The sequence below is a fragment of the Coregonus lavaretus genome, assembly GCF_964263955.1.
Source record: "Coregonus lavaretus genome assembly, chromosome: 3".
Classification (NCBI taxonomy): Eukaryota; Metazoa; Chordata; class Actinopteri; order Salmoniformes; family Salmonidae; genus Coregonus; species Coregonus lavaretus.
Window position 1 is genome coordinate 23529259 of NC_139990.1, and position 11311 is coordinate 23540569.

Genomic DNA, 11311 nt, shown 5'->3' on the forward strand with positions numbered 1-11311 from the left:
ATAAAATGTAAATGCTTTTTCTACATTTATTCACCCCTTAAAGACCTTCCCTGAAACCTGCAGTGTAATTAAATAAATTAGATCAGATGGTTAGTCCATCAGAATGTGTGAGAAACACCATCGGTTTGTGTGTGTTCAGGGAACCAGCTGCACATGAAACAAGCTCACTGGTGGGGTCATGAGGCATGTGACAGCCGGGCCAGAGAGGGGGACGGCGGGTGAGGGGGGGGGGGGGGGGGGGGGGTGAGGGAGGAGATGTGGCTCCCGCAGGGACTCTGATATGGCTGGACTAGCTACATGGGTTTCCCCTTCTCTCACTTCTACTTACCAACTCCTCTCTCCATGACACTCAGTCACATCACTGTGCTGGTGTGTGTGTGACAGGTGTGTGTGTTGGTGTATGTGGTGAAGTGTTGCGATGCGGCTCCTGCTCCTCCACGGTGTGTTTTTCCTCCAGTGTGTGTGGTTCTCCCAGCAGCAGTTTCCCAGGCTCTGCGCCACAGCGGAGGCCCTACTCTCTAAAGAGTGCTGCCTGGTCTGGGAGGGGGATGGCTCGGCCTGCGGGGCCAGCTCTGGCAGGGGGTTCTGCCGGGACGTGGAGGTATCAGATCTCCCTAACGGGCTGAATTACCCCTTCTCCGGCTTGGACGACAGAGAGAGGTGGCCTCTGGTCTTTTATAACCGGACCTGCCAGTGCGCCTCCAACTACATGGGGTTCAACTGCGGAGAGTGCCAGTTCGGGCTGTTTGGGGCTAACTGTGAGGAGAGGAGAGAGTCCGTGCGGCGGAACGTGTTTCACCTGTCGGCGGCGGAACGGCGGAAACTCATCTCTTACCTCAACCTGGCCAAGCACACCGTCAGCCAGGATTACCTCATAGCCACCGGGACATACCGGGAGATGAATAACGGGACCAACCCGCTGTTCTCTGACGTCTCGATCTATGACCTGTTTGTGTGGATGCACTACTATGTCTCCAGGAATGCTCTTCTTGGTGGACCGGGGAATGTCTGGACCGATGTGGACTTCGCCCACTGGGCTCCCGCTTTTCTGCCATGGCACCGTGTGTACCTGCTGCACTGGGAGCGCGAGATCAGGAAACTGACCGGGGACTTTGAGTTCTCCATCCCGTACTGGGATTGGCGGGACGCGCAGGGCTGTGACGTCTGCACCGACGACCTGATGGGCGCCCAGAGCCCGAGAGACCCCAACCTCATCAGCCCTGCTTCAGTGTTCTCTTCTTGGAGGGTGAGACACCTTTTTTTCCTCTTCCTGTCTCTTCCATCATCTTCCTCTCTCATTTGTCTTCACCCCTCCTGCCTACCTGTTTTCTTCTCCCTTCCTCTCACTCTCACTGGCACCTTGGCATTGTTCTTAGAAGTTCACAATAGTCTCCAAAGTGTTGCATTTTAATTGATGGGTAGGGGAGGTCTGGAGAGGAGAGGAGGAGGAGAAGAATACACTTTAGACTATTGAGATGTAATCAACCAGAAAGTGTATGCTTCTCAACTCACAAAATGTGAATAGACATTTTAATAATTGAACTTTTCTTTATTACTTTTCATGTGATGACTTGAATGAATACTGTGATGATATACTATCATTGTTGAGCTCCCCTGTAACCTAGATAGGAGGGAGGAGGGGTGGAGCATAGGAGAGGACTGGGGAGAGGAAATGAGAGGAGGAGAGAGGATATGACAGGACAGGAGAGGGCTGGGGAGAGGAGAAGAGAGGAGAGGAATGGGAGAGGATCGGAGGAGGAGACGAGAGGCAATCGGGAGAAGAGAGGAAAGGAGAGGAGAGGACTGGGGAGAGAAGAGGAGAGGAGAAGAGGGTGGGGAGAGGAGAGGAGAGGAAGTGGAGGAGAGAGGAGGGGGAAGGATAGGAGAAAAGAGAAGAGGGGGAGAGGAGGGTGGTGATCAGGAGACTGTCTGACTACCTTGTGTTTCTGCCAGAGGCCATGTTCTGTGATTAGCACACACACACTGAAAGAAGCCATACAGGCTCATAGATCATCATTATCAGTTGTATTCCCTTCTACATAACTCCATCACTACTGCTTTCTCTAACTCTCTGAGTAAAATGAATGGCTTTTATATGGTGTGTGTGTGTGGTTTGTGTAGTTCGGAGGTGGTTCTGTGCCTGAGATCTGAAGTGTGTTAGTGTGATGGGTGATTTGAAGGAGTCAGGCGCAGGAGGGTAAATCACAGAATAACAGGATTTATTCCGGAATACAGAGTTACGCAGACGTCAAAACAGACCAGTGCGCAAAACAGGTGCACTGGAACTAACAAGGCACACGGGGAAAATAACCAGGCGATACAAAATACAAGGAGCTCAACTGAGCTTAACTATCCTCACAATAAACAATCACACACAAAGACAAGGGGGCAGAGGGAACACTTATACCAGGTACTGATGAGGGGATATGAACCAGGTGTGTGTAATGAACAAGACAAAACCAATGGAATTATGAAATGAGGAGTGGCAGTGGCTAGAAGGCTGGTGACGACGAACGCCGAAGCCTGCCCGAACAAGGAGAGGTGGCAGCTTCGGAGGGAGTCGTGACAGTAGGACGGCCAGGAGGACGCGGAGCAGGGCGAGCCGGATGGTGACGGTGGAAATCCCGCAATAGGGAGGGATCGAGGATATCCCTCACCGGAACCCAGCACCGTTCCTCCGGACCGTACCCCTCCCACTCCACGAGGTACTGAAGGCCCCTCACCCGACGCCTCGAATCCAGGATGGAACGGACGGAGAATGCCGGGGCCCCCTCGATGTCCAGAGGGGGCGGAGGAACCTCCTGCACCTCAGACTCCTGGAGCGGACCAGCCACCACCGGCCTGAGGAGAGACACATGGAACTAGGGGTTAATACGGTAATCTGGAGGGAGTAATAACCTATATGTAACCACGTTTATCACGTCGTAGTTCTGCTCCGCCAGGCTGAGCTTCTTTGAGAAGAAGGCACAGGGGCGGAGCTTGGGTAGCGTGCCTGAGCGTTGAGATAGGACAGTGCCTATCCCTACCTCAGACGCATCCACCTCCACTACAAACGGTAGTGATGGATCGGGATGGGCCAGTACCGGGGCTGAGGTGAACAGAACCCTCATGTTACTGAAGGCCCTGTCAGCCTCAGCAGACCAGCGGAGCCGGGACGGCCCACCCTTCAACAGAGATGTAATGGGAGCTGCGACTTTGCCAAAGCCCCGGATAAACCTCCAATAGTAGTTAGCAAAGCCAATAAAGCGCTGCACCTCCTTAACCGTGGTTGGAGTTGGCCAATTACGCATGGCTGAAATGCGATTTCCCTCCATCTCCACACCTGAGGTGGTAATGCGGTATCCGAGGAAGGAGACGGACTGTTGGAAAAACAGACACTTTTCTGCCTTGGCATAAAGGTCATGATCCAACAGTCGGGCCAGCACTTTGCTTGGGACACATGCTTGGCGCGCGTAGCGGAATACACCAGAATGTCATCGATGTAGACCACTACACCGCGACCAAGCATGTCCAGAAACACCTCGTTCACAAAGGACTGGAAGACTGATGGAGCATTCATCGAACTGTACGGCATCACCAGGTATTCGTAATGCCCCGTTGTTGTGCTGAATGCTGTTTTCCACTTGTCCCCCTCTCGGACACGCACCAGGTTGTACGCACTCCGGAGATCTAATTTTGTGAAGAAGCGCGCCCCATGCATTGACTTGATCACAGATGGAATGAGGGGTAGAGGATAACTATAATGTATTGTCCCCTTGTTCAGTGCTCGGTAATCAATGCAAGGGCGCAGACCTCCTTCTTTCTTCTTCACAAAAAAGAAACTTGAGGAGGCGGGCGAAGTGGAGGGACGTATGAACCCCTGATGAAGGGACTCTGAGACATATGTCTCCATCACCTCCGTTTCAGCCTGCAACAGGGGATACACATGACTCCTGGGAGGCACAGCGTCTACCCGGAGGTTTATCGCGCAATCCCCAGCCCGATGAGGTGGTAATTTGGTTGCCTGCGTTTTGGAAAATGCGTGCGCCAAATTGAGGTATCCGGGGGGAATTTGCACGGTGGAGGTATGTCTGGACTTTCCACCGTGGTTGCACCAACGGAAACACCTAGACACCTACCCTGACACTCTCGCGACCACCACGTGAGAACCCTCTGCGGCCATGAAAAGATGGGGTTGTGTAGTGCTAACCAGGGAAGATCTAACACAACAGGGAAATCAGGAAACTCAATAATAAAAAGGTGACTTGCTCTCTATGAGTCTCATGCGTAACCATAGTGACTGGTGCTGTAACTTCCCTAACGAACCCGGACCCTAGTGGTTGACTGTGAAGTGCTCTGATGGGGAGTGGAATGGATAGGGGAACCAATGTAATGCCTAGACTATGTGCAAATGACCTGTTCATAAAGTTCCCAGCTGCGCCTGAATCGACCAGCGCCTTACACTGGGGAACTACTGTGTAATCAGGAAAGTGGATGGGTAGGGTACAGTGTGCAGCAGAGGGCTCTGAACGAGTATGGGTGTTCGATACCTGGGGTGACGCAAGAGTGCCCTGCCTGCCGCCTCCAGACCCAAAAGAACGCAGATGACAGCGTGCAGGAGAATGTCTTCTCGTGCCACTAGAGTGACACTGGCGCTGTCGTCCTCCGCTCTCTCAGATTGCCGCTCCACCCAGCTCCATCAGCTTGTGATCCAGGTTTGGGGGGGGGGGGGTGTATCGGGCAGGCACCTTCCAGGACGTCCTCGAGCAGCCAGCATGTTGTCCAACCGGATGGCCATGTCCACCAGTTGATTGAAGGACAACATGGTGTCCCGGCAGGCTAGCTCCCTTCGGACGTCCTCTCGTAGATGGCACCGGATGTGGTCAATGAGGGCCCGCCTCAGGTGGACCAGCTGCTCGCCCGCCTCTCTACCGTCGACTGGGTGATCGAAGACGGCCCGAAAGAGGCAAGCAAACTCCCCGTAGTTGTCCAACGTGGCTCCTCCTTCACTCCAGACTGCGTTGGCCCACTCCAGGGCTTTCCCCGAGAGGCAGGAGACGAGGGTGGACACCTTCTCCCGCTCCGATGGAGCCCGGCTGATCTTCGAATAATATAACTCCAGTTGTAGGAGGAATCCCTGGCAGAGAGCAGCTGTCCGGTCGAAATCCCGTGGTCGGGATATATGGATCCCTCTGGGTGCTGGGGTGTGGGTGGCTGGATCCGGTCGCCCAGCTAGTCCCGACAGATCGGGTCCTCTCCTCTCCAGGCGTTGGACGACCTGGAGAACCCGATCCATCGCTTCTCCCAAGCTGGCTAGCATTGTCTAATGCTCCCGGACCCGTGCCACGACTCCAGGCATGTGCTCCTCTCCTGCTGACTCCATGGCGGGTGTGTGATTCTGTGATGGGTGATTTGAAGGAGTCAAGCGCAGGAGGGTAAATCACAGAATAACAGGATTTATTCTGAAATACAGAGTTACGCAGTAATGCGTCAAAACAGTCCAGTGCGCAAAACAGGCGCACTGGAACCCAACAAGGCACACAGGGAAAATGACCCGGCAATACAAAATACAAGGAGCTCAACCGAGCTTCACTATCCTCACAATAAACAATCACACACAAAGACAAGGGGGCAGAGGGAACACTTATACAGGTACTGATGAGGGGATATGAACCAGGTGTGTGTAATGAACAAGACAAAACCAATGGAATGATGAAATGAGGAGCGGCAGTGGCTAGAAGGCTGGTGACGACGAACGCAGAAGCCTGCCCGAACAAGGAGAGGTGGCAGCTTCGGAGGGAGTCATGACAGTTAGCTCCCCAAGTTTCAATATTTCTATTAAATATGACCTATAATTAATTCCAATCTGAGTCAAATAGTTTTCCTTCAAAAAATGGTAATTAAGGAAGTTAAAAAGCAATTTTTCTGTGTTGGAATGGTGTGGGCGTACGTAGCCCAACAACAGAATGGTGTGGGCGTATACCAGTCATTACAAATATTAATGCGAGTAGACCACTGATTGGCCAGCTCATCCTCCTCAGGAAATAGCAAGCATTTTTTCAACGATCTGTTTGAGATACAAGTTTGAGGTGGGTTTTTTTAATGTGTTTTTTCTCCAATTTATGCTTTGGCCACAAATACAAGTATAAGATGAGTCAACAACATAATTTGGGTATGAGTTAACATAATTTTAAAAGTGAGATTTTCACTGAACAGTTACTTTAATGCTTAGGCCTAGGCTTTACACAATCATGTGGCATGCAGTCATCCTGATTCAATCGGTTTTTGTGTGTGTGTGTATATGTGTGTGTGTGTGTTTGTGTAGGTGATGTGTTCGCGGTCGGAAGACTACAGTGTGAGGGGTGTGCTGTGTGATGGTAGCGACGAGGGGACGTTGCTGCGTAACCCTGGCAACCACAACCATAACTTGGTTGCGCGGTTGCCGACGGCAGCAGAGGTGGAGTTCACGGTCAGTCTCCGTGACTATGACACGGGAGCCATGGACCGCTCCGCTAACTTCAGCTTCAGAAACACACTGGAAGGTAAGTAGGGGTGTTTTTGTGATTGTGTGTGTGTGTGTGTGTGTGTGTGTGTCTGTGTGTGTGTTTGTGTTATTAGTTCTCTAGAAAGTCAGTAGTTCTACAGTTGAAGTCGGAAGTTTACATACACTTAGGTTGGAGTCATTAAAACTCATTTTTCAACCACTCCACAAATTTCTTGAAAACAAACTATAGTTTTGGCAAGTCCGTTAGGACATCTACTTTGTGCATGACACAAGTCATTTTTCCAACAATTGTTTACAGACAGATTATTTCAGTTAGAATTCACTGTATCACAATTCCAGTGGGTCAGACGTTTACATACAGTAAGTTGACTGTGCCTTGGAAAATTCCAGAAAATGATGTTATGGCTTTAAAAGCTTCTGATAGGCTAATTGACATCATTTGCATCAATTGGAGGTGTAGCTGTGGATGTAATTCAAGGCTTACCTTCAAACTCAGTGCCTCTTTGCTTGACATCATGGGAAAATCAAAAGAAATCCGGCAAGACCTCAGAAAAATAAATTGTATACCTCCACAAGTCTGGTTCATCCTTGGGAACAATTTCCAAACGCCTGAAGGTACCACGTTCATTTGTACAAACAATAGTACGCAAGTATAAACACCATGGGACCACGCAGCCGTCATATCGCTCAGGAAGGAGACACGTTCTGTCTCCTAGAGATGAACGTACTTTGGTGCGAAAAGTGCAAATCAATCCCAGAACAACAGCAAAGGACCTTGTGAAGATGCTGGAAGAAACAGGTACAAAAGTATCTATATCCACAGTAAAACGAGTCCTATATCGACATAACCTGAAAGGCCGCTCAGCAAGGAAGAAGCCACTGCTCCAAAACCGCCAGACTACGGTTTGCAACTGCACATGGGGACAAAGATCATACTTTTTGGAGAAATGTCCTCTGGTCTGATGAAACAAAAATAGAACTGTTTGGCCATAATAACCATCGTTATGTTTGGAGGAAAAAGGGGTAGGCTTGCAAGCCGAAGAACACCATCCCAACCGTGAAGCACAGGGGTGGCAGCATCATGCTGTGGGGGTGCTTTGCTGCAGGAGGGACTGGTGCACTTCACAAAATAGATGGCATCATGAGGAAGGAAAATTATGTGGATATATTGAAGCAACATCTCAAGACATCAGTCAGGAAGTTAAAGCTTGGTCGCAAATAGGTCTTCCAAATGGACAATGACCCCAAGCATACTTCCAAAGTTGTGCCAAAATGGCTTAAGGACAACAAAGTCAAGGTATTGGAGTGGCCATCACAAAGCCCTGACCCCAATCCTATAGAACATTTGTGGGCAGAACTGAAAAAGCGTGTGCGAGCAAGGAGGCCTACAAACCTGACTCAGTTACACCAGCTCTGTCAGGAGGAATGGGCCAAAATTCACCCAACTTATTGTGGGAAGCTTGTGGAAGGCTACCCGAAACGTTTGACCCAAGTTAAACAATTTAAAGGCAATGCTACCAAATACTAATTGAGTGTATGTTAACTTCTGACCCACTGGGAATGTGATGTTAGAAATAAAAGCTGAAATAAATCATTCTCTCTACTATTATCCTGACATTTCACATTCTTAAAATAAAGTGGTGATCCTAACTGACCTAAAACAGGGAATTTTTACTAGGATTAAATGTAAGGAATTGTGAAAACCTGAGTTTAAATGTATTTGGCTAAGGTGTATGTAAACTTCCAACTTCAACTGTAGAACACTCTAGAGAGCGTTGTTCTAACCCTAACCCTGGTGTTGAATTCTGACCTCTAACCCTTGACCTCTGACCCCTGACCCCTGACCTCTAGGTTTTGGGAACCCTCAGACAGGCCTGGGTAACAGTAGGGTGATGGGCATGCACGCCTCTCTTCATATCTTCATGAACGGCTCCATGTCTTCAGTCCAGGGGTCAGCTAACGACCCTATTTTCCTACTGCACCACGCCTACGTAGACAGGTTAGCACACACACACACACAAATACACATGCACACATGCACACACACACTTCTCTCAATTCAATTCAATTCAATGTAAGGGCTTTATTGGCATGGGAAACGTACAGTGGGGAAAAAAAGTATTTAGTCAGCCACCAATTGTGCAAGATCTCCCACTTAAAAAGATGAGAGAGGCCTGTAATTGTCATCATAGGTACAGACAAATTGAGAAAAAGAAATCCAGAAAATCACATTGTAGGATTTGTAATGAATTTATTTGCAAATTATGGTGGAAAATAAGTATTTGGTCACCTACAAACAAGCAAGATTTCTGGCTCTCACAGACCTGTAACAACTTCTTTAAGAGGCTCCTCTGTCCTCCAGTATACTACCTGTATTAATGGCACCTGTTTGAACTTGTTATCAGTATAAAAGACACCTGTCCACAACCTCAAACAGTCACACTCCAAACTCCACTATGGCCAAGACTAAAGAGCTGTCAAAGGACACCAGAAACAAAATTGTAGACCTGCACCAGGCTGGGAAGACTGAATCTGCAATATGATCACAAGAACGGTGAGCAAAAATCCCAGAACCCCACGGGGGGACCTAGTGAATGACCTGCAGAGAGCTGGGACCAAAGTAACAAAGCCTACCATCAGTAACACACTACGCCGCCAGGGACTCAAATCCTGCAGTGCCAGACGTGTCCCCCTGCTTAAGCCAGTACATGTCCAGGCCCGTCTGAAGTTTGCTAGAGTGCATTTGGATGATCCAGAAGAGGATTGGGAGAATGTCATATGGTTAGATGAAACCAAAATAGAACTTTTTGGTAAAAACTCAACTCGTCGTGTTTGGAGGACAAAGAATGCTGAGTTGCATCCAAAGAACACCATACCTACTGTGAAGCATGGGGGTGGAAACATCATGCTTTGGGGCTGTTTTTCTGCAAAGGGACCAGGACGACTGATCCGTGTAAAGGAAAGAATGAATGGGGCCATGTATCGTGAGATTTTGAGTGAAAACCTCCTTCCATCAGCAAGGGCATTGAAGATGAAACGTGGCTGGGTCTTTCAGCATGACAATGATCCCAAACACACCGCCCGGGCAACGAAGGATTGGCTTCATAAGAAGCATTTCAAGGTCCTGGAGTGGCCTAGCCAGTCTCCAGATCTCAACCCCATAGAAAATCTTTGGAGGGAGTTGAAAGTCCGTGTTGCCCAGCGACAGCCCCAAAACATCACTGCTCTAGGGGAGATCTGCATGGAGGAATGGGCCAAAATACCAGCAACAGTGTGTGAAAACCTTGTGAAGTCTTACAGAAAACGTTTGACCTGTGTCATTGCCAACAAAGGGTATATAACAAAGTATTGAGAAACTTTTGTTATTGACCAAATACTTATTTTCCACCATAATTTGCAAATAAATTCATTAAAAATCCTACAATGTGATTTTCTAGATTTTTTTTCTCATTTTGTCTGTCATAGTTGACGTGTACCTATGATGAAAATTACAGGCCTCTCTCATCTTTTTAAGTGGGAGAACTTGCATAATTGGTGGCTGACTAAATACTTTTTTTCCCCACTGTATGTTAACATTGCCAAAGCAAGTGAAGTAGATAGTAAACAAAAGTGAAATAAACAATCAATATTAACAGGAAACATTACACTCAGAAGTTCCAAAAGAATAAAGACATTATAATGTAATATTATGTATATATACAGTGTTGTAACAATGTGCAAATAGTTAAAGTACAAATGGGATAACATAACATAAATCTCTCTCTCTTCAGTATCTATGAGCAGTGGTTGAGGAGACATGCTCCAGAGCAGACCCACTACCCAGAGTTCAATACTCCCATCGGCCACAACAGGCAGTACCACATGGTGCCCTTCATACCTCTACACAGGAACATAGAATACTTCACCTCCAGCAAAGAATTGGGGTACGAATACTCCTACATGCTCGACTCAGGTAAGTACTGTGTGTGAGGGTCAGTGTGTGTGTGTGCTGAAGGATTGTAAAGGACTCCTCCTCTCCTCTACTCTCCTCTGTCTCCCCTCCCCCCTCTTCCCCTCCCCCTCCCCTCTCTTGCTCTCCTCTTCTCTTGCTCTCCTCTTCTCTTCTCCTCTCCTCTCCCCTCCCCTCCGTTCATCCTCTTCCTCTTCTCATCACTATCTCCTCCCCTCCAGATCAGAGGATATCGGAGGTTCTTAGTCCTTACCTGGAACTGATGATGGAGGCGTGGCCCTGGTTGCTAGGGGCGTTGGTCCTGGGGGCCCTGGTTGCCATGATTGTGGCTGCGATAGCTGTGACTACGACCCGGGTGTGTTGGGGTGCGTGGCCATGGCAACGCGGGGAGAAGAGTTCAGCATTCCACCTACCAGAGAGGGAACCTCTCATCATCAGCAGTGATAGTGATACCCCAAACTACCACACTGTTTAGCCCCAACTACCACACTGTTTAGCCCAGCAACTATACAGCTAACTCCTAGCCCTGCAACCCTAGCCTACAGCCAAGCCATAACCTTTTAATTACCACCCAGACAATTTGTTGCCTATCTGTCACACCTGCCAACATGTAAAGGGCCCCTACAGATGTAGGATCTTAATTTGTATCTAATTATAGCAGGAAATTAATCCTGCAGCAACAGGTAATGTTAATTATTATGTGGATTATAATTAATGGAAATGTTTGTAGGGGTTGATACATTTTTCGTTAGGGAAAATCAAGTCTGAAAAGTGGAAATTACAAAAAAATGTAGGCTCAAATACACTACAAACTTGCATTTCCTGATTTGCAGGAAAATTCCCGGCAACAAAAGTGTGATCAAATTAAGATCCTACAT

The 11311-nt window shown here is 48.4% G+C and overlaps 1 protein-coding gene across 1 annotated transcript; it reads left to right on the plus strand.

Moving 5' to 3' along the window:
- Window positions 1–418: 418 nt before the first annotated feature.
- On the plus strand, window positions 419–10908 carry LOC311126061 (tyrosinase-like; the record flags this gene model as incomplete). The annotated part of the gene is made up of 5 exons (XM_084158472.1): window positions 419–1246; window positions 6305–6521; window positions 8336–8483; window positions 10255–10436; window positions 10655–10908. 5 exons carry the CDS (start codon window positions 419–421, stop codon window positions 10906–10908), a joined length of 1629 nt encoding a protein of 542 aa, XP_084014598.1.
- Window positions 10909–11311: the final 403 nt, after the last annotated feature.